This window comes from Prionailurus bengalensis, chromosome D1 (assembly GCF_016509475.1).
Source record: "Prionailurus bengalensis isolate Pbe53 chromosome D1, Fcat_Pben_1.1_paternal_pri, whole genome shotgun sequence".
Taxonomy (NCBI): Eukaryota; Metazoa; Chordata; class Mammalia; order Carnivora; family Felidae; genus Prionailurus; species Prionailurus bengalensis.
In genome coordinates this window covers 64,342,046-64,365,719 of record NC_057346.1, presented here as the reverse complement: position 1 = coordinate 64,365,719, position 23,674 = coordinate 64,342,046, and the positions used below count along the sequence as shown (strand labels likewise).

The following is a 23,674-nucleotide window of genomic DNA, read 5'->3' as shown; positions in this document are numbered from 1 at the left end:
CTACTGCCCAAACTCACTGAAGTCCCTACTTTTCAATCCTTAAGAGAAAAGAATAGTCTATTCAATGAATACTGATTATGTTCTCTGTGCCAGATACTGTTTTAGATACTAAAGGTAATACATCAGTAAACATAAAAAAAAAATCTCTGCCCTCATATAACTCACTTTCTAGTAGAAAAGACAGACTGTAAACAAATCATGTAAATAGGATGTATAGTATGTTAGGTGGCTGAAAGAACAATGGAGAAGAATAAAACAGTGGAGAAGGACATAGGCATTTGGGGTGTGGGGAGTGTCAGAGAAGGCTTCCCTGAACAGATAATGTTTAAGTACTGAGCAAGTGCAAGACATGGTCAGGGTGGTGAAGGAAGGAGGGAAGTAAAAGCAAAAACAGCAAGAAGGGCATCTGGGTGGTTCAATCACTTAAGTGTCCCACTCTTGTTTTCAACTGAGGTCATTCAGCTCACATCATGATTTCATAGTTTGTGAGTTCGAGCCTCACGTCAGGCTCTATGCTCACAGCCTGGATCCTACTTGGGATTCTCTGTCTCCCCCTCTCTCTGCCCTTCTCCTTATTCACTCTCTCTCAAAAATAAACATTCAGAAAAAAATAACAGTGAGAAAATGCTATTTAAATTTTTTTGCTGATTCATATTCATGTTTTTTTTTAAGTTCATTTATTTTGAGAGACAGAGAAAAAGAGAGAGAGAGATAGAAAGAGTGAGAATGAGAGTGAGAGTGAGAGCAAGAGTAAGGGAGGGGCATAGAGAGGGAGAGAGAGAATCCTAAGCAGGTTTTGTGCTGTCAGCATGGAGCCTGATGTGGGTGTTGTCAGTGTGGAGCCCCATGTGGGTCTCGATCCTATAGTTAGTGAGATCATGACCTGAGCCAAAACCAAGAGTCAGGCACTTAACCAAATGAGCCACCCAGGTCCCCACATGTTTTCTTTGAAAATTTTGATACTTTGTCAATTTCCAAGTAAGAGGTAACACTTAATGAGCACCAGGTAAGTGCCAGACACTATTCTAAGTGGTTTCCATGCATTATGTTAAGTCTTGCAACAAACTAAAGATATACGGGTTATTAGTAGGTCCACTTTACAGCTGAGGAGGCACAGAGAGATTGAATAATTTTTCCAAGTTACACAGCCAGCAAATGTTGGCATCAGGATATGCCTCCTGGGCAGTTTGTCTCTGAGTCATGGCTTTACCCATCAGGCGACTCACCCACTCTGAGAATGGAAATGAGTCTAAGCTAATAGGTGAGAGCAAACAGGAGTTTTTGACATAAGATGTTAGTAATAGAGCAAAAAGCAAAACAAATTCTAGAGAAGATCAGAAAGTTTCAAGGTATTAGCAACACCCACTTTCATTGACCTAATATTAGAATAATTGTTAACTTATGTCTCTATCTCATATTTTAGATGGTATACTACTTGAAAGTAGAAACTGTGTAGAAAATTTAACTTTTTATCTCAATTCCTAGCAAGGTAGATGCCCATTAAATTGTGACCCAATAAATGAATGAAGAATGAACAAAATATAAAAAATAGTCATGGAAATATCTGTATAGACAGAGTGTAGGCACAGCGATCCCCATTCAGAAGGAATTTAGATGCAAAGACTACACACATCAATGATACAGCCTCATATAATTTACACAGATTTAAAGAGTGATAAGGGTTATAAATTACACCCATCATCTTCCACTACCCCAAGCCTCCTCCTTTTATCTAACTCATTTCAGAAAATGACACCACCCAGGCTGCATAATGCAGGAGTTGGGACAAAAATCCTCTCATTTAACCCCAAAATTTATTATTTTTCCAAAACACCGACTCAGTGTCACCTTTTACATCACTACTCTTATCTTCTCTGGCCTGGAATATTGCAGGAACCTGATTCTAGTTCATTCTCTACAAACCATCCTTGACTTGTGTGTGATCTGATAGCAACCCCAATTAAGTTACTCATCTGCTTAATGTCTTTCAGTCACTACCTATTATCCCTGGGAAAAAGTACAGTACCTTTAACAAGGTCTTTTTCTCTGGTATCTGCTTATTTTTCCAGGTCCAAATCCCCTACACAGTTGGTGCTCTGGTTACACAAAAATACTCTCTGTTCTGTGCATACCTCATATTCTCTTACCCCTTCTTGTATTGTGCATGTTACTCTCTACTTTTGGAAACCTCTTCCTGCAACTATGTATAATTTCTTCTGGTCTTGCAAGTCTCAGCTGAAACATCATTTTGTTTGTGAAGTTTCCCTTCACTCCCTTGGCCTAATCAAGGGATTATTCTTTAAGTCTCTTATAACACTTTGTGTAAAACTCTATTAGAGCACTATACAATTGTGTATGTGTACATATATTTATATCATCTAATAGTTAATGCCAGGAGGGAAATCTATTCGTCATTGTATCTTTTGCACCTAGCAGAGTGCTTAACTCCAAGTGCTTGGTAAATAATGTAGTCTAAGGTTTAATCATTTTTATAGCAGTTTGATGATGCTATTGGGTCTCAGTTGAGTCTACAGCTAAGACTTCTGAATGTGTGTGTGTGTTTTATAGGTTGTACATTTGGTTTTGTTTTCCAATATACATTTATTTAAAAATGTATTGCTATGTTCTGAGAAGATATTTTAAAAGCATTATTATAACAGCTTTACATCACTCACTGTGCCACAGATGTCCACTCCCCTGAAATAATTTAATCAAAATGTTTCCTAGGACAGAGCCATGACTCTGGGGCACACCACTTAAGCCATATTCTAAAATGAGTTGGCACCAATTTTTTAATCTCTACTTTTTGGGGTATTCAGCAAAACTATTTTTTTTTCTATAAGTAACTTCAAATAATTTCAGACATGAGTTGGGTATAAATAAACAGTTATATGTACTGTTACCTGGACTATATCTGTTTAATGTAGTAACAAAGATCTCATGAAAAAGTTCATCAAATGCCTTAGTGAAATTCAGATAAACCATATCAAATACTCATTCTTTAATCTAAGATCTAATGTTAGCTTCTTTGTGAAGCTTTTTCTGACAATCTCCTTCCCCAAATGGATAAATTACTATCTCTGTTGTGTTCCTCAGAGCATTTCAAAATACCCTTATTGTATCAATGGTTTTATATTATAATTATTTTTATATTTGTCCTCTCCAGCTAATTGTGTACTCCTTGACATAAACCAAATGATATGCATCATTGTATACACATTACAATGCCTGGTACCTACAAAGTAATGATCAACATTTATTGAATCACTAAGTAACATTTATCTTAATGGCATTAGTTAATTGGTTTAACATGCTGATATTTATTTTTAAAAGTAAACTACGTTTTTAGTCATGAAATTCTTAGTGAATCCATGATGGAGCAAAGTAATCACTATTATTTTTTAAGTGTTTGTAAAAATATTTTTTCTTTTTAAAAAAAAATTTTTTTTAACGTTTATTTATTTTTGAGACAGAGACAGAGCATGAACGGGGGAGGGGCAGAGAGAGAGGCAGACACAGAATGGGAAGCAGGCTCCAGGCTCTGAGCCATCAAGCCCAGAGCCCGACCCGGGGCTCGAACTCACAGGCTGTGAGATCTTGACCTGAGCTGAAGTCAGACGCTTAACTGACTGAGCCACCCAGGCGCCCCTGTAAAAATATTTTAAACAATGTTTTAAATTATTGTTTGGTAAGAGATGTGGAAATAAATGTACAATTATAAAACACTACACAAATTTGCATTCTCGCCATCACCACCACCTTCATTATTATTATCGATATTATTATAGTCTTTAGAGTTTCAAAAAGACTAAACCAAATCTTTTGGTAAAGCAGTTAGATAGAAAAGAATCCAATAAAGTGTAGCTTTGATAGTTGAAACTGGAGAAAAACGGCAACATAACATAGTTTGAGAATTTCCTAAGGATACAACCAGATGATGCTACTTAGACACTGGCCAATGTGTAACAAAAGGCAAGGACGGAAAATGGTCTCAGGTCAAAAGTTCAGATGTTATCAAAGAAAATCTCAGTTAACTGGGGCGCCTGGGTGGCTCAGATGGTTATCTGACTTCCTGGGTCATGATCTCACAGTTAGTGAATTCAAGCTCCAAGGCAGGCTCTGTGCTGACAACTCAGAAACTGGAGCCCCCTTCGGAGTCTGTGTCTCCCTCTCTCTCTGCCCCTCTCCTGCTCGTGCTCTATCTCTGTCTCTCCAAAATAAATAAACATTAAAAAAACTTAAAAAAAAAAGAAATTCTCAGTTAAGGAAGCTGAGAGAAATGCATATTCATAGCACTAGTTTTTATGACTTTTAAAGCAGAGATGACCTTCCCTTTTCTTTCAAACCACATCCTACAGAGAATCTCAACACTTAAGTCCAATGAGGATGAGTAAGGGCAGAGGCAGGGGCTCAGAGCCCCACTTGCTTGACTTTCACTTTTCTCTTCCCCTGAAAGAGCCCCCTAATGCTGCTTCTTAGGGCCCTAGGGGTGCACAAAACAATATGAAAATGTGATTCAAAACCTTGCATCTGCCTCCCTCCCACAGTTGTAACTCCATATTTTCCTTCATTTGTTTTGATCCTTCTCTAACCATCCCTTTACATTGCCTTCTTTTGATGTAGCCTTTCCTCTCTTTCTCTTCCATCTCTTTCACCTTTCTCTTCATTTTTTAAATTTCTGTTTTCCCCTACTAAGCAGGGGAGAGATGGTGGAAGGGAGTTTGCTGGGATGATATTCTAAAGAACGGATCTTCCTGTAGCTCCATTAATGCAGGTGAGGTTGTCAGGATGTTATTGATGAGGTATAATTCAGCTACTGTTTTACTAATGGTCTTGCAAGCACAGAGCCTTGGATAAATGTAGTTGTGTTTGGAGCCATCAGAAGGGGAAAGAACTCTAGGGAAGGGGAAAGTATGCAGAAGCCTAGCTGAGGTGGACTGGCCAGCTACACCTCTATCCAGAGTGTCTCCTTTCTGTGGTAACGTATTGAAGATTCCATGCACTGTTTCAACAAGAAAGAACAAGATAGCATACTTAAGAAAACTTGTGAAAATCCCACCTAAATGATAGTTTGAGACCACATAGTTACAATAGCAAGGACTTTAGAGTAAGAAATTCAGAGTTAAAGTTCTAGTTATTATTTTTATCTGTGAGTCACAGAGCTACTGACATGACATTTTCTGAGTTAGGGTTTTCTCAACTGTAAAATGACTATTATTACAGATGTCCTATCCATCTGAAGGGTGGCTGTGGGTGTGAAATGAGATAATATATACCCAAGCGCTTTGAACATTCTAAAGCCTAATACATAATCATTGTTTTCCATCCTTTCCCAGATTACCTAATTTGTCAAAAACTTCTGGTTATTTACTTGAGACCTCTGATCTCCTTTCTTGTTTCCTAGAAATGTGTCAAAGGAGACGAATTTTCTTTGTAATAAGCCATCATCCTCTTCACAAAAGAGTTCAAGTCTGTGCTCTGTCCACTTTGCTCTTTACTTACCTCCTGTGAATGAAATTTGCATCACATTCCAGAGAACCCCTGGTCTGTGTCAGCTACCCTAGGCTTAGACTAGACTATGTTTGAACAAGTGACTCCAGGGGAGTCCTAAAATATAGCTATATCTGTGCAAGTCACTTCAGAAAAGCCCTGGGCTGTGTCTGTGCCAATCATCCCGAAGGTACTCTGGGTGTGTCTCAGTCCTCATTGCTGGTGAACTCTGGGGTTCTGCCTTGTCACATTCTCAAAGAAGCTTTGTCCAGGGGTGTGCCAGACACACCAGGTAAATCCTGTCAGTCCCTATAAAGAAGTTCTGAGTTGTACAGCATTAGTCACTTCAGAGAAGCTCTGGGCTGGGCCTGTGTCAATCACTCTAGAGGATTCCAGGCTGGGTCTCAGGACTATTTTAGTCCCTGGTGTTTACTGGAAGGGAGTGATTCCCCCAATGCTTCCTCTTCCTCAGGTAAAGTCATAGGTTCAGTTTCTGACAGGTGTGAGTTTTGAGGAATTCCCAGACATGCAAAAATTCATGAAGATTCTGCAATCCCATAATTGGAGGAAGTGCTTTGCTGCAGCTCCAACTTCTCCTGCACTCATGAGGCTACAAGAGCAAGGGAAAAAACAGTGGTCTGTCTATTCTCCAAGGTTTGCACCAGAGAGAGATCAGAAGAGCATGCCAGTATTCTTTTTTCCCTCAAGATTATTGAGATCAAATTGACATATAATGTTGTGTAAGTTTAAGATATATAATGTGATGATTTGATACATGAATATATATATTGAAATGATTACCACAATAGAGTTAGTTAACATGTCCATCGCTTCACATAATTATCTTTTTGTTTATGTGTGTGGTGAAAATATTTAAGATATACTCTCTTAGCAAGTTTCAAGTACAGAATACAGTATTGTTAATGATAGTCACTATGTTGTATGTTTGATCCCCAGAACTTATTCGTCTTAAGTTTGTACCCTTTGGCCAATGTCACCATACCCCCGTCTCTGATAACCACTATTCTACTTTCCTTCTCTCTGAGTTTGGTTTTTTTAGATTCCACATATAGATGAGATCATACAGTATTTGTCTTTCTCTGTATGACTTATTTTACTTAGCATAATGCCCTTGAGTCCCATCCATGTTGTTGAAATAGCCAGATTTCCTTCTTGGTTATGGCTGATTAATATCCCATTGTATATATGTATACATATGCCATATTTTCTTGATCCATTCATCTGTAAATGGACACTTAGATTTTTCCCATGTCTTGGCTATGGTGAACAATGCTACAATGAACATGGTAGTGCAGGTATCTCTTTAAGACAGTGATTTTATTTCTATCATTCCAGTATTCTTTTACATCTTCCTTCACTTTTGATTCTCATTGGGCTAATTCTTTGGGAGTGTTTCCGATCTGGATTCGGAAGTTTTCATGCATGGAGAGGATAACTCATTAATCACTGTCTAAGCCAAGTGGAGAAGCAGTTGGCAGGGGATACTGTTGGCTGGGGAGGCTAGTAACTCCTGGATAAGGTGAAAACAAGAAAGTCTGAATAACAGTCTGAAAATCCTAACACTTCTTGAATAAGAAATGAAGTTGAGGGAGTAAGATGATGTCCATGCTTTGTGACAAAATTTTCCCAAGGTGATTAGGGCTTCATCCGAAGACTCTAATGCATGTCTGAACATTTTTTATAGTGTTTCTGAAACAGACATTTGACCACATGTTTCTTACTAAAGGCAGTAACCATACCTGACTTTTTCATTATCGTTTGCTTAATATTTAGCGAAGTGCCTGCAAATATGTGCTTGCATTTTTCTACAAGCCATATTTAAAATACTGACCTTCTGCTTCATAATTCACCTATATGACCTGAGCTTTCCATTTTAATTAATTAGGATGGCACATTCATCTTGCAGTTTGTTGTAGGGAAGTATACCACATTTCCAACAAAAGTTGGAATAAATAATAAAGGTGACTCACTGGATAAAAAAGAATAGCTATTTATTCTTCCCCTTCAGTGGTCCCTGGGAGTTTTAATTCTCCCTATTTCCTACTCTACAGTCTGCCAGTAGCCAGTGGATGACTGAAATGGGAGTACAAAAGCCTACTTCTTTGGCATGAAGCAGAACAAACTAAGCTTTATTTATTCCCTGGAGTTCCCTGCTGGAACTGCTGAGTCTGGAATTGCACCCAAAATTATATTTTTGCTCAGCTTCTTCTCCATTCCTACTCTACTACATTTAATGGTTTCTCCTTAATAATTCACTTGCACTTGAGTCCTTGGCTCCATATCTGGTTCTGGGATAACCCAGTGAAATCAACTGATCCTGAGGCAAGATCAATTACTGTAAGTTTGGAGAAGATGTTTCTAAAAGGTGAGAAGAGATTCATAGCAGGGATATGAAGGAAAAGGTTTAACCTTTCTGGGAATAAAACCTCTTTCATGCCTCTTTAATGGATCTTCTCCAGACTTTCAGAATATCTATACTTTATTGCAGGAACTTGAGCACTGTATTTCCTCACATGCAATCCACCATCAAATCCTATCAATTCTTCCTCCAAAAATTATTTAGAATTAATTTGTATTGATACTACTCTATTCCAAGTCACCACCACTTCTCAACTGGATTACCCATTCATTTGTTCATCTTCATACACTATTGAAAAACTATAGAATAATTTCATTGTAATGTAAAGTTTGCATTGGGCAAAGCAAACCAAAATATAACCTTCAACACTGAATGTCACAAGGCCTTGCCATCAGGAGCTCTCTTACCTGTTTTAAAGAAAATTTTAGAAGTATGACTATAATTGAAGCTCCATTCACAAAGAGAAGCATCTCTTGTTTTGTGCAGCTTCTGACTTCTGGAAAGTGGCACTGATTCCCATGACCATATAAGAAGCTGCCCCACTGGTTCAGAGCATCATATCAACTGCATTATCTCAGTACCAAATACTCTTTTACTAAATAAACCATCATTGACATTTTCATTCTATTGTTATAATGCTTGTTAAATATCTACTGTGGCAACCTTCAACATCACTGAACTGCATATCTGAGCAGTCTATGTTGTCTCGCCAGGTACCAGCTGTTGTTTCTGTTAATGCTCTGGCTTCAAACTTGCATATATTTTGAGTGGTATTCCCTAACCCTATTTTTCCATAGTATTTTAAATGCAGAGTGTTCCAGAACATATGGTTTTCAGGAATTCTCATGTCATGTTAAAACAAAAATAATTGTGCAGCTTTAATTTTTAAAGACTTACAGGTACACTGGGAAAAGACAAACATGTAAAAACCAGTACAGCATAGTATATTCAAAATTTAACTTATCTGTTGATAAAATTGGAATAGATGCATATAGCAGAGAATAATTTATGCTGCTTGAGGGATCACACTAGGGCCTTGAAAGATGAGATGGATCCGGCTAACGTACACATGGAAAGAACTTTTCAAACAGAGAAAATGGAGTACCGGACATCACCAGCTGCTAATCATCTAAACTACTAACACAGAAGTATGAATGAAATTCACTATATTCTCTAATTTACTCAATTATTTCTTCCATAATGTTCAAAATTTATTTCCTTCAAATTAAAATTTTAGTTATTTTTTACCTATTATGTAAGCAAAATTTCAAACGTTTGATGACGAATGTTATTGATGGGACAATAGGGAAAGAAGAACCCTTGTAAATTTCTGGTGGGAAGGTAAAATGGTATAATCAATTTGGAGGGAAATTTGCCAATATATAACAACATGGTACATGTATTCACCCTTTGCCCAATTTCTAGATTTCCATCTGTCAGATACACTGGCAAAAATATGAAAATGCTTGTGTATAAAGCTATTTTTTACAGCATGATTTATAATTGTAAAAGACTCATTAAATAAACTATGGTATATCTAAAAAATAGAGTACTATGAAATCATAAGAAGAATGAGAAATATTTTTGTGGTTAAGGAAGAGCTATGTTGCAGTTAGCTAGATCCATTTTAAACTTTGATGAAAACAGTATCACAATAGAAATTTATACTACTACTTCAACAAGGCTTAAGAACCTGATAATGGGATAGAAAGCCTGTGAAAGCTCAGCTCATTCTTCCTGGGAAAACAGTAAGGACTAAAATGATTGTGGGGTTATAAAGGTGTAAGTATGGGCATGATCAATCCATGTTTCTATATTTATATCACATACGAGTGAGATTAGAATAACTAACATGCTTCAAGGGCATGCAAACTGAAATAAGACAGTGATGACAGTTATGCACTGGTAAGGATTACAGGGTTTTCTCTCTGATGAATGGAGTCAGATCTGCCCGATGGAAAAGAAAGTGACATGATGATTTATCACTGGTCTTGTCCTCTGTTATTATGTATCCCCACAATAGGATTATAAGCAGTTTCATGCTGTTCACAATGTGGACATAGTAATGTGAATATCCGGAATTATATGGCACAGAATTATTGAAATACCAATAAGAAAAAATAACGTAAGCCTACAATGAACAGAGGAGTTTTCCAGGAGGTAGAAACAGGGCCAACCTACTTCTCTGCTCTTTTCCCTCTTCTGAGCTTCCCAATAGTCATTTCAGCAGCTGGGTTTCATCCCACCAGAGATGGCAAGGGAGGCAGAGGAATCCCAAATATGAACCTGATTGCTCCACATTGAGTACACTTTACTCTCATTTCTTAACGTTTATGGGATGCAAAATCTAAGGCCTAAAGCCTTGCGGAAAGTCCGGCCAAGGGCATTCTTCACCTCATTATTTCTCAGGCTATAGATGATGGGGTTCAACATGGGAGTCACAACAGTGTAGGACAATGACAGCAGCTTTTTGCTCTCAGGCGAATTATTGGATTTAGGCCGGAAGTAGGTGAGGCTTGAAGATACATAGAATAGGGAGACAACAAGGAGGTGGGAGGAGCAGGTAGAGAAGGCTTTATGCTTCCCTTTAGCTGATGGAATCTTAAGGATGGCAGCAGCAATGCGAAGGTAGGAACACAGGATCAGCAAGCAGGGTATCATGACGACCAGCACAGTGCCAACAATCGCATAGACCTCAAACATTGCTGTGTCTGCACACACCAGTCTCAGCACAGGTGGGCTGTCACAGAAGAAGTGGTTCACCTTGTTGGTGCCACAGAATGGAAAGCTGAAGAGCCAAGTGGTCTGCACAGTAGCTATGGGAAAGCCTGGAAACCAGGAGGCAACAGCCAATTTGGCACGTGTCCTCTGGTTCATGATGACTGGGTAGTGCAAGGGATTGCAGATGGCTACATAGCGGTCATATGCCATGGTGGCCAGGAGGACGCATTCAGCAACTCCAAAGAAGAAGAAGAAATACATCTGCATGGCACAGCCAAGGAAGGAGATGGTTGTGTCCCGGGCAAGCAGGGTCCCCAGCATCTTGGGCACGATGACTAGGTTGAAGCCAATCTCCAAGAAGGACAAGTTCCTGAGGAAGAAGTACATGGGGCTGTGCAGCATGGGGTCAGCCAAGGTAACAAGAATGATGAGGCTGTTTCCCAATAGCGTGACCAGGTAGATGATTAGAAATGTCAGGAAGAGTAGTGACTGTATTTCAGTAGGTAGGGAAGAGAAGCTCATGAGGATAAACTCCCCAACTCTTGTCCGGTTTCCTTCAGCCATCAATACAGAAAAGAATCTCCAGCTTCAGTCATGAAGAGAGATTCTTGATTGGAGGAATCAGAATCTTGGTTTATCAGACTCCTTTTTAGTGTCAGGAAAAGAGGCTGGGTCGGGATCTCAGTTGGAAAAGGAAGGGCCTTGAGCTGTCTAAGAATAAGACACAAGGAAGAATGGCCAGAGCTTAAGTTCTGAGATGGGCCTGGGCCAGCTTCTGGAAGAGTTGATATTTCCTCATTTGTACATTAACATGTACAGAATGGTCATACCAAATCAGAACCATAAGTCCCTGAAGGAGCCATCAAGGGGCACATTTTGGAAGAAATTATATTCCTGAAAACACCTCAACTTTTGAGATACAAGCCCAAAGTTCATGATTTCATTAAAAACACATACATGTGAATTTATAAAAACTTTAGAAATATATTTAAAATGCAGAATTTATATATTCAATGCAGAATACTGCATCTAATAAGTTTTCTACTCTTCATGAATCTTTCTTGCTGGCTGTAATTTGGGAGGTGAGTGAGGAGCATGTATTGAGGACAATTAACACATGCCTGTGTTTTGTCCTTTTATATATGCATTTTATAGGGGAGGCAACTTATCCCAGAGAAGTTAAGGAATAGCAGTGAAAGTGGAGGTCTCGAATCCAAACCACATCTGTTGAATTCCAGAGTTCTCAGACTTCCACTGGACTGTGATTCATTGGACTATTCTACCTTGATCTGAGGACTAACTCATTAATGCTTACGAAAATAAAATGGGAATTTCTGCAAAATCACATTTTGTATGATTTCTTTCTAATTTTCAACTTATCATATTCCCTTCTTTCCTCATTATTTTGGTAATCTAGAACATTGAATTCTAATGGAGGAATTATGAGATGAAGTTGGAAACTAAGTAATAAAGGAATTGGATGTGGTTAGGAAACTATTATACAAAAAATACAAGCTTAAAAACAGAAATAAAAACATTATTAAGAGCACTAGAAACCAGAATTGAAACAAAGTAAAAGAGAAACAAGCTTGTGGTCCTTGTTTTGGATATGTTACATCAATAGACTTTTATTGTATGCTAAGGAATTTGGACCTTATTCTATAGATAAAGAGAGCCGCCTGAATACATGAAGCATGGGAGTGACATTGTTATATATGCCACATACAACACATAGAAACATCACTCTGACATTGAAAATGAATGGTATAAGGTGAATTAGGGGAGGGATGAAATCTGTGTACCTGGGATCAAGAAAATCAGGTGGTATACTCATCCTCCGATTTCATACACAATTCATTTTTAAGCAATAGACAAACCACTGAAGCTCAATATTAGTCAGGTAATGGTGAGTAATTTGAATTTGAAGGTTGTATTTAAAACTCCAAAACATCCATGAAGGAAGAGAAAGTCATTCTTGCCAAAGAATAATGATCAGACTGATCTAAGATTTCTCTGAAGCACTAAAAATTAAATGAAGCAATGTCTACAGTTTTGAGATCAACTTCAGAAAAACCAAATACAAGTTTCAAAAATTAATAATAATAAAAGGATCATTGATGCCACAAACAAAGAATCTTAATTAGAGACTCCTACTGTCATTCAGTACAACCCAGCCCTGTGCTTTTCAGAGTAAGTAGAGAAAGTCATGAGAGGTATGAAGACACAATTCAAATTAGTGGAATAAATCCGAGACATGAGAACAGTGGTTCCCTTTCTCAAGAAAGAGTCTGAACGAAACTAAAGACACGTTGATTGTTTTCATTATGTACTCTCAACAAAGCCCCATAAGATATTGAATACTGAATAAGCAGTCACTAAAAATAACAGCCTTAGGTCAGAAAAGACCATGGTGGTTGGGGCAGAGTGGGGATGAGAATGGCAGACCATGATTATCAAATTAAAAGGTTGTGGAGTGGAGTGCTAGAAACTTAAGAAAACTGAAGTGATGAATTAGAATATAAGTTTGAGAAATCATGCCCACATCACTGAGAAAAATTTTGAAACTATGAAAATAATGAGAGTAATAATAAAGGAAAATACAGGAAATACAATCAACTTGCTAGGCATTTCAGGATGACATGACAAAAAGGAAAGAGAGACAATACTCAGAGAAGTACCAGGGGAAGAATAAATATCTCTGAGCTAAAGGAAGGCATGACTTTGAACTGAAAGAACCCCTAAGCACAAAACAAAATAAATTTTAAAAGATTTACACAAACATTTCTTTATATTAGTGAAAGTTTTCTTTTTTTTTTTTAATTTGAAGATAGGGGAAAATTCTGTTAAGTAACTGACTAGAAAATGATAAAAATAAAGCAAAATGAATTTTAAAGACCCCTATAAATCACAACCAAACAGAAACGTTAGCACAACTGCAAAGGAAAAAAATAAATCAGAGAACTCTTTCTAGGAAGAGAGGGGAGATATATTTTTCCTTATTCTTTCCACTAAGTGTCACTAAAACCCCTAGACGTTATATGTGAAAGAAACAAAAGAAGATTCTGAAAGATGGAGAGAAGTTGGACCAGCTAGATATCTCAGAACCCAAGGAAGGTCATGGTAGTTAAGTTCCCCAGGATTTCATTTTTCCTCTATAACCCAAACTACTTTCTCAATACAATCTGGATATCTATGTAAAAATAATAGACAACACTACACTTACAAGTAAAACATTAGAGCAGAGATTCTTAAATTTGGAGGATGATGCAACCTTTAGAGATTCTGACAAAAACTATGGAATCTCTGTCCTTCAAAAAATATATAATATTGAATGTATTTTGGAGGAAGCCTCAGATCTCCCGAAGTCCTTCTGAAGAGTCCCAGCTTGGTTTCACAATAAGTTTTGGAATTTGGCCAATGCAATAAGACTAGGAAAATAAATAAGAAATAAATATTGGAAAGAAAAAGATAACATTATTATAGAGGAAGATGAAAAACTGTCAATAGTAAAAATTCAATTGGTTGACTAGTCATAGTAGTAACATATCAAATAAGTGGTTTTCCAGTATTCATGAAAACAAATGCTAACTAAAAGAAAGTTTCAGTGTATCATTAACACTCAAAGTACATTAGAATAAGCATTTTAAAAATAGACATGCTCTTATGGAATGTAATGAACTGATATAATTGGAAAAATGTCTTGGACAAATTGAATGCCATATTGTCTTTATGAAGAAACTAGTAGTATTATAAAGATGTCAATCACCAACAAATTAATAGTAAATTTAATGTGGTTCCAAAAACATTAAGTAGAGCAAGAATATATATACCATTAGATATTAAAACACATGTTAATACTATCTCACAATATTTTGTTGTATTCTCTCACAATTTTAAAATACTTTAATATGTTTACTTGTGCATGCTTCGAAGAATTGTACGTTAGGCAAATAATTGAAACAAAATGAATCCTAGGAGCAGTGCATATATAAAAGGAATTCAGTAAACAGCTCTGGGGCAACTTGAGGGGAAAATAAATGTTGCATTCTCACCTTAAACAATACAACAAAATACATCCAGTATGGATGATTTAAATGTAAATACAAAGCCATAGTTGAATTTGAAAAAAAATGTATGTTAATATTTACTTTAGCTTTCTGAAGGTCTTTCTCAGCATAAACTCTAAAACAGAACCTAAAAAAGGTAAGATCCACTCATTTGAAAATATAAAATTAAATGTTTGAACATTAAAAGCCTAACTGAGAAATTAAAGACAAATACCAAATGAAGACAATATCTAGAAGATAAATTTCAAGAGATTGTTGCAGATTATCTAAGAGAAAATTAAGTAAAGTTATAGTCATTCAATTCACATCACCAGAAATCAAATGCCAAAAAACCCGTAAAGAGGGCTCAAAGTCATCAGAAATCAAATACAATTAAAAAAGAAGAGATTATTTTTCTTAAATATTTAACATATTATATATTTATTTTGGGTAAAAGTGAAAGAATATAGACATTTGAACACTGTAGGTCCAGATGATAAGCGGATTTCACTGTATGTTTATAGTCTCTTTGAACTGGCGATTCCATGTCTACAATGTTAGATTAAGATTATGTGCAAATTTTACCTATCAGAATGCTCCTCTCAGTTTTATTTACAATAGAGTACTTAAAACAAAGAAACAGTAAAGAGTATTCTAGATATATAAAAATAGATCAGTGAAATAAATTGTATTACATCTATACTACAGAATGCTATGAAGTAATTTAAAGTGTGTTATAAGAATATCAAATGGCATGTGAAAATAATCAATATGTTTTGCTAAGTTGATAAATTAGGCTACAAAATAGCATACTCAATGTAAGACATTTATTTCAAAATGTGTATATATATATATATACACACACACATACATACATACAAATATACATGCATATATATCCATATAGCAACCTTCAGTTCTATTCCTTTGTTAATATGTTAGTGGTGCAATTACAAGCGCTTTAAATTTCTTCTTTGTATTTTATATTTTTTATCCTATCTACAGTGAAATATATTGGTTTTTATTTAAGAACACTTGACTATAATAAAGAATAAAATACATACAACACAAAACAACCCATACAAAAAGGGAAAGATGAAAAATAGGAAAATATTTGCAATAACAGCAACAAATAATAAAAAGCATTTGTCTAATTGATAAATAATTAGGCATATAAGTAAATTTTTGAAAGACATGATCTCCCCAAAAGAGAAATAGAAGACACAAAAATTTATTTCACCGAAAAGTGCCAATGGCCCGTAAGCATATGAAAATTGCTCTATTTTGCTAGTAATAAAATTAAAATTAACATATAAATTAAATTTCATCATCTTTGAAATATTTAAAAACATGATATTCAGTGCTAGTCAGGGGTGGTGTGGTAAGCCATATCTTATTTTGTTTAGGGCTTTATAATTAGTATAATCTCTTTAAAACTCAATTTGGCATACTTGTGTGAGGATCCTTTACTGCTCATACACTTTGATGCAAGAACTCCTCTGGGAGGAGAGATGGAGGCAATGATTCTACATGTAAGTTTGTGCAGGGCCAACGATCATGAAAAAAGAAGATGCTAACACTGCACACATATGATAAATTTCTAATTTTGGAAGTATATTCTTGTAGAAAGGTTGAAAGGGTACATGCAAAATTAAAAACTGGTCTACTTCAAGTGGTAAAAAGTGGGGATTTATTTTATTTTTATTTTCCTGGATTTCTAAATCTTCTACAGTGAGCTAGCTACATTTGCTATATAATAGCAATAAACATATTACAAGTGAAAGTGTCGATAATCATACTCATGATGAAGCTGGAAATACCGACTGAATATATAAGAGATTTATGCTTTGTGCTTTATATTCATTCTCTCATTTTCTTCTTACAGCTATGATTTAAAGGCCATCATTATCGTTCTTATTTATTTATTTATTTATTTATTTATTTATTTATTTATGTATCTCTTACTTATTGTCAATTTGGCTAACATACAGTGTGTAAAATGTGCTCTTGGTTTTTGGGGTAGGTTCCCGTGGTTCACCGCTTACACACAACACCCAGTGCTCATCCCTACAAATGCCCTTTTCAATGCCCATCACCCATTGTCCCCTCTCTCCCACTCCTCCAGCCACCCTCAGTTTATTCTCTGTATTTAAGAGTCTCTTATGGTTTGCCTCGCTCCCTCTCTGTTTGTAACTATTTTCTCCCCTTCCCTTCCCCCCATGAGCTTCTGTTAAATTTCTCAAGATCCACATATGAGTGAAAACATGATACTAGTCATCTTCTCTCTTTCCTATATCTTTAAAAATATTTCAGTTATCCAGATATTATAATTACCTATTTGCATCTGGATCTGTAAACTCCTTCAGAAAATTAACTGCCTCGGTCATCATTACAGGAGGAAGCCCAGGGATTAGCCAGATATGTGATTTGAGATGACTGGATGAATGAAAATACGAATTTGACAAAGTTTATTCTCTCTGGAGTTTCCATTCATCATTGAAATTCCTACTTTTCTCAGTGACTGCCCTCCCTTTAGTCAGAACTCCACTTTCACTGGAAGCTCCATTTCAGGACAAAGTATAATGTTTTGTGCTGGTGAGGAGGATTGGGAAGGAAGAGGGAGAAGAGATGAAAGGGCCCACCGGGTTCCCACAGAACTTCTGGAAACTACCAGGGAAGAAGAGATGGCGCCCTGGCCTAAGACTGAGAGACATCACACAATCTGGTGGTCACGGCTGGCCCACAGGCTCCTTCCAAGTCCCTCCAGAACTTCTGCAGGATCATCCTTCTGCTAATCATTAGCCTGACTACCCCAGGAGTAGGAGCCCACTCTTCAAGGCCTTTTGCACCCATAAAATTGCCCTAAAGAAGTAGCATGCTCTGATGTGCTCTGCCTCATGAATGTCCCACTGAGGCAAGTCTTCCCCAAGTAATCAGAGGAAAGTCAAACTTGGAGGACGTTTATGTCCTGTGGAGGCTGCAAGGCTGGGTCAGAAAGCTTTAGAGGATAGAACTGGGAAAAAAACTAGTAATCTCAATCTTTTTGTGGTCTCATATCTCACTTATGACATAGAAAGAGAGGAACTTATGAGATCTTCCCAGTGTGGACACAAGAATAAAATGAGGTGTCCCTCCAAATCCTGCCAAACCTGGTCCAGTTGAGCACCTGAACTTGGAGAAGAGTCCCGGGCTAATCTGACCATTGGTAGAAGCCTTACCTGTGCCTAATAGGGATATCTGCCTTGTTCAGCTCTGCCTGACACCCATGCTTGCTTCATGCCTGCCCTCGAGTATTGGAAAAACTCTGGCTCTGTTGTCAGAAGAGCCAAAAGAGGCACCAGGGAAGTCTTACTTTCTATTCTGGATGAGCCATTACTGTCTGGACTCAAAGCCAGGTCCCTGCTGCCTTCAGGCATGAGTGAGCATATCTGTGAGCAAACATGGGTTGGCCATGCACTCAGTCCTGACAGGAGAATTATTCCCAGCTATGTCTCTTTTATACTCAGGACCAGGTGAAGGGCTGGCACTTGCATATTCCCCCCAGGAATTATTGGGCTCACCTTAGCTGCTCTTTCTACCCTCCCACAAGGGTGCCTGACCTTTCTTAAATCTATTGTCCTTTGAGACCATGATGAATTTCAGATGCCTACAGGAAAAATTTCAAGAAAACAAAACAAAACAAAACAAAACAAACACACAAAAGCATCCTGGCTAGGGGACATAGGATTTTGTAGAATAAAGCACTAAATTTGAAGTCAGAGTAACTTAAATTTAATCCTAGCACTAGATCTCTCCAGTTTGTTATACTCAGCAATTTTTATTTTTAAAGATTTTATTTTTATCCAATCTTTACACCCAACTGTGAGGCTCAAACCCACAACTCCAAGATCAAGAGTTGAGGCTCCACCAACTGAGCCAGCCAGACTGCCGGTGTTTTGCAATTTTTTAAAGTATCAATGTAAAAAACATCATACACATATCGTACAACTGCATATATTTTATAGAAGAAAATCTCAACGGGTACCTGGATGGCTCAGTCGGTTAAGCGTCCTATTTCGGCTCCGGTCATAATCTCACCATTCCCAAGTTCCCAAGTTTGAGTCCCGCATCAGGCTCTGTGCTGATAACTCAGAGCCTGCAGCCTGTTTCAGATTGTGTGTGTGTGTGTCTCTCTCTCTCTCTCTCTCTCTCTCTCTGCCCTTCTCCCACTCACGCTCTGTCTGTCTCTCTCTTTCTCTCTCTCTCTCAAAAATAAACACTAAAAGAATAAAAAAAAGAAAATCTCAAATATGTAAATAAAATTTATTATTAGAAATTTTCTGTAAAGATATATAGAAAATTGATGAGTTACCTGTGGGCAGGGAAATAGGGTACCAGCGGTCAGTATTGAGACAGATATCTACTTTTGATTGTATATAATTTTATATTGGTTGAATTTTTGACTTAAAACATTTTTAATTTTGAAATAATTTTAGATTTATAAAAGAGTTGCCAAGATAGTAAGAATTCCTTTTTACACTCCATGCAGGTTTCCCTAGTTTTAACATCTTACATGACCCTGGTTCATTGCCCAGAACTTAAAAAATTAACATTGCTACAATACTATTAAGTAGACTACAGGCCTTATTTGAATTTGATCAGTTTTCCCACAAATGTTTCTCTTCTTTACCAGGATTCATTCCATGCAACTGAATTGCATTTAGTTGTTATATATCCTCACTTTTCTCTAATCTGTGATGTTCTTAGATCTTGTGTTTTCATGATTACGTGAGTTTTTTGGTTTCGTTTGGTTTGGTTTGGAGAGGCGGAAATAATACCAGAGAGTGAAGTGCCTTTCTCATCACATCATATCAGGATGTACAGGATATAAACATGACTTTTCACTATCCCCTTTCCACATTCTATTCCTTCAATGTGGGTTGCTAAATCCAAGCCACATACAAGGAAGAGAAATTTATCTCCACCTCCAAAAGGAGGGAATCTGCTTGAATTTTTATCACGTGAAAGTATTTGGGTTTTTTTTTTAATAGAAAAGAGACATTTGAAACAAATATCTAAACAAAACTAACATTCTGGTTTCTTTCACTGATTCCTAACCTTGTGACCTGGAAAAAATTATTCTGCGTGTCATTTTCATATGCATGAGATGCCCGGTACCTGTTGTGAGAAGAAAATGAGATAAAGTGTAGAAAACATGCTAAGCCATGACAAATGTCGTATATGGCAATGTTCCATTAAGATGCTATTTGACCTGGGCCTTGAAGGTTGCCATCAAAGAGGGGAAGGAGTATGCCAGTTGACTACATGATGACTAACATTACTACTAATACTGCTACCAACACCATTTCTGCAGTTACTGACTTAGATCTTTGTATATACAAATCCTTTTGATTTGTATATTATTCCTCTTTATTTTTAATTGGCTAACTCCTACACACTCTTCTGATACCACTTTAAATATCACTTCCTCGAGAAGAAGGAAATCTTGCCATGCGCAACAACATGGATGGAGGTAGAGAGTATTCTTCTCATCGAAAACCTAATCCACTAACCATTAACCACTAACAGCTAACCACTAACCCTTAACCCTAATCCTTCATCCTAACCATAACCTCACCTTAAACTTATCCCTCTGGAGATGTCTCTAAGCTGCAGGATAATAGGTCCATACCCTCATACTGGCACTAATCTTAACCCCAATCCTTATCCTAGCCCTAAAGCAAACCCTTATTTTATATAGGAGGGAAATATATATATATATATATATATATATACATATATATATATACATATATATATACATATATATATATACATATATACATATGTACATTTATATACATACAATGGAAAAATACTCAGCTATAAAAAAGAATGAAATCTTGCCATTTGCAATGACATGGATTGAGCTAGAGAGTATGATTCTAAGCAGAATAGGTCTGTCAGAGAAAGACAAAGAGCACGATTTCACTCATATGTGGAATTTAAGAGATAAATGAGCAAAGGGGAAAAAAAAGGGAGAGGCCAACCAAGAAACAGACTCTTAACTATAGAGAACATATTGGCGGTTACCAGGGGGGAGGTGGAGGGGAGATGGGTTAAATAGGTGATGAGGATTAAGGAGTGCACTTGTGATGAGCACTGGGTGTTGTATGGAAGTGTCAAATTACTATATTGTACACCAGAATGTAATATTACACTATATGCTAACTACCTGGAATTAAAATAAAAACTTTAGAAAAAATGTCACTTCCTTGATGAGGTCTTCTCTAGTCCAAATGCAAATTAAGACTCCTTCCTTTTATTCTTTCTCAGAGCACTAGGTTCTTTTCCTTCATAGCAATGATATCAATTTGTAATTACATATTTATTTGCGCAGTTCTTTGTTTAATATCTCTCCTGTCCAGGGGTGCCTGGGTGGCTCAGTCAGTTGGGCCTCCAACTTCAGCTCAGGTCATGATCTCACAGTCCGTGAGTTCGAGGCCCGCGTCGGGCTCTGTGCTGACAGCTCCAAGCCTGGAGCCTGCTTAAGATTCTGTGTCTCCCTCTCTCTCTGCCCCTCCCCTGCTCATGCTCTGTCTCTGTCTCAAAAATAAATAAAAACATTAAAAAATATATCTCTCCTGTCCATTGGACTATAATGACCCCAAGGGCAAGGACTGTCTTTTGCTCATCCCTGTAAATCCTGTACTTAGCAGTGAGGTTAAGGAGGATTGGGAAGGGAGCATGGAAGCAATGAGATCAGTGAGGAGGCTCTTATAATAGTAGTTTAGAAATAAGGGCCTGGCTTGTGGTATGTAATGACAGGGACAATGAACATAGCAGTTGAGCCAAGGTTTAAGTAAGAATTTTGCCAAGAAAGAATGAGCAGGATTAGGAGACGGGTTGAATATTTCCATGACAGCGTTTATCAAAGTGCAGAATTATGACATAGTGCAGCACTTTGTATGGCACTTTTTGTTCTACAACTGTTTGTGTACTTGTCTACTTTTTAAAAAATATTTTTAGTATTTATTTATTTTTGAGAGACAGAGAGCTTTTTCTCCTAACTTTTTTATACTTTCTGCCTTTATATTTTGGAGAAGGCACATGCTATACTGACAAGAACATGACATTTTGGGTTCAGGTAGACCTGGATTCAAACATAAGCTCTGACACTTATTGGTTTTTTGTTGTTGTTGTTGTTCTAGACTGTACATCCTGATTATACCTGTGAAGAGTAAATGATACCTAATTTATAAATAGGTAACTCATATTTGACAGTTATTACATGCTAATTCCTTTCTTTACCCCGCTCTCTGGGAAATGGAGAGAACCTAATAATTTCCCTGTGTTACAATTAGTAGCAAACTAATTGAGAATGCTGCATAACTGACAATCTTACTTCAAACTGCAAGAAATAATGAAGAATAGACTCACAAAGTTTTACAAGTGGAAGTGGCTATTTGCTTGGTGCCTCTGCTGCCAGCGCAGGATTAGTTTTAACACTTTCATGGCAGGTTTCATTGTTCAAATTTTCATCTTATCAATTCCATGAGGTGGGTATTATCACCTCATTCAAAGACAAGGAAACTGAGGGCTAGAGACAGAGAATAATTTGCATAAACATACATAGCTGGTAAACAGCAGACACAAAATTTGAACCCAGGTTTTTCAAAATGCTAATTGTTGAGGGGAATAAAAAAGACTAACTTTAGAGAAAGTGGAAATGCATGGTGTACGGGGAAAGAAAATAGTTCAGGACGGCAAGAGTTGACTATTCATTCGACGATATGGTTGAAGTATGGTAATAACTGAAATTGGAAAAGTAAAGCTAGAGCTGATGTACAAAGGGGCTCATATTATAGAAGAACATTAATTTCATTCTGAAGATGAGGGTGGATTGTAAGGATTTTAAGCACGAAAACGACAGATTTTCACAAGCACACTTAGAAAGAACTCTAGAGACGAGACGGTAAGGAGGATGGATTAGGATGAGGTGCATATGTAAGTCTGCAGTATCACTGGAGGCTGGGAGATCAGCTAGGAGGCTCTAGGAATGATCCCGGTGGGAGATAGAAGCCAATACCCAAATTTAATCTCCACAAGGAGGCTTCATCTCCACAGGATTTGTTGAAACCCTGGCAATGGATGGGATCTCTGAGATAGTACACATGGAAGACGGAAGAAGAGGGCCAACCTCTGAACTCCCAGGACAAGTATAGTTCCAAAGGACTTGAGAAATAATACAAAAGAGTCTGCACTTGGACGTGTGTGTGGAGAATAGCATGGAAATTCGTGGTTATGAAAAGCAAGGCAACAAAAATTCCAAGGGCAATATTCCATTTACGCAAGCATCAAAGAAAACCTGAAAAGTATCTGATTTCCTCGAGAATCTCTGGCCCAAGTCTGGGATCATGGGACTCTGTTGTAATTCCTCCCTCTCAGGCCTTGGCCCCTCCTGACTTCTAGCTGCAGAATCAGTCTCGGAGAGCTCCAAGAGACCCTGGAGGCCTGAGAGTGAAAGCCTAGGAGTCTCTGCTCTGAGGCAGCTCTAATGCAGGCTGAGCTCTCTTCTCCCTGGCTTCTATCCTCAGACTCCTCCACCCTGGGGTTGTAGGCTAACCAGCCTATTAATGAGCAGTCATAGCCTGTGACCTCATTAAAAAGTTGTTAATGAGGCACACTGCTGTTTAGGGAGCAGTTGACTGAGGCACCCACTGGTCTGTCCCAGGGGCCAGAGGGAAAGCTTATGTGAATAGGTAGGATCAGATCTGGGGAAAGGGCTAATGAACTCAGGCTGCACAGCCACACCTCCTAACGAACTCATCTTGGAAAGCAGGCCAGCTTTGAAGCTCAAATCCCTGCTGGCCTGCATGCTTACAGGAGTAGATGCAGTCCAGACCAGGAATGAATTTACTCTGATCTGTCAGTTCTGCTGAATGCCTGCTCTGCTGACCCATTTTGATGGAGGACTTCAAATGCTGAGATTAAGAAGTGGTTTTCCTTGCGCTGAATGAATTTACTCTGATCTGTCAGTTCTGCTGAATGCCTGCTC

General features: G+C 37.6%; 1 protein-coding gene across 1 annotated transcript; it reads right to left on the bottom strand.

The window, feature by feature from the left end:
- Positions 1–10,201: 10,201 nt before the first annotated feature.
- Positions 10,202–11,228, bottom strand: LOC122482662 (olfactory receptor 10A2-like). Its single transcript, XM_043578977.1, has one exon. The coding sequence runs from the start codon at positions 11,153–11,155 to the stop codon at positions 10,202–10,204; it is 954 nt and encodes a 317-aa protein (XP_043434912.1). The 5' UTR covers positions 11,156–11,228.
- Between the last annotated feature and the right edge of the window lie 12,446 nt (positions 11,229–23,674).

Excerpts from the sequence above, each read along its gene's own strand:
- LOC122482662 (XM_043578977.1), bottom strand. The coding sequence starts at position 11,155 with ATGGCTGAAGGAAACCGGACAAGAGTTGGGGAGTTTATCCTCATGAGC.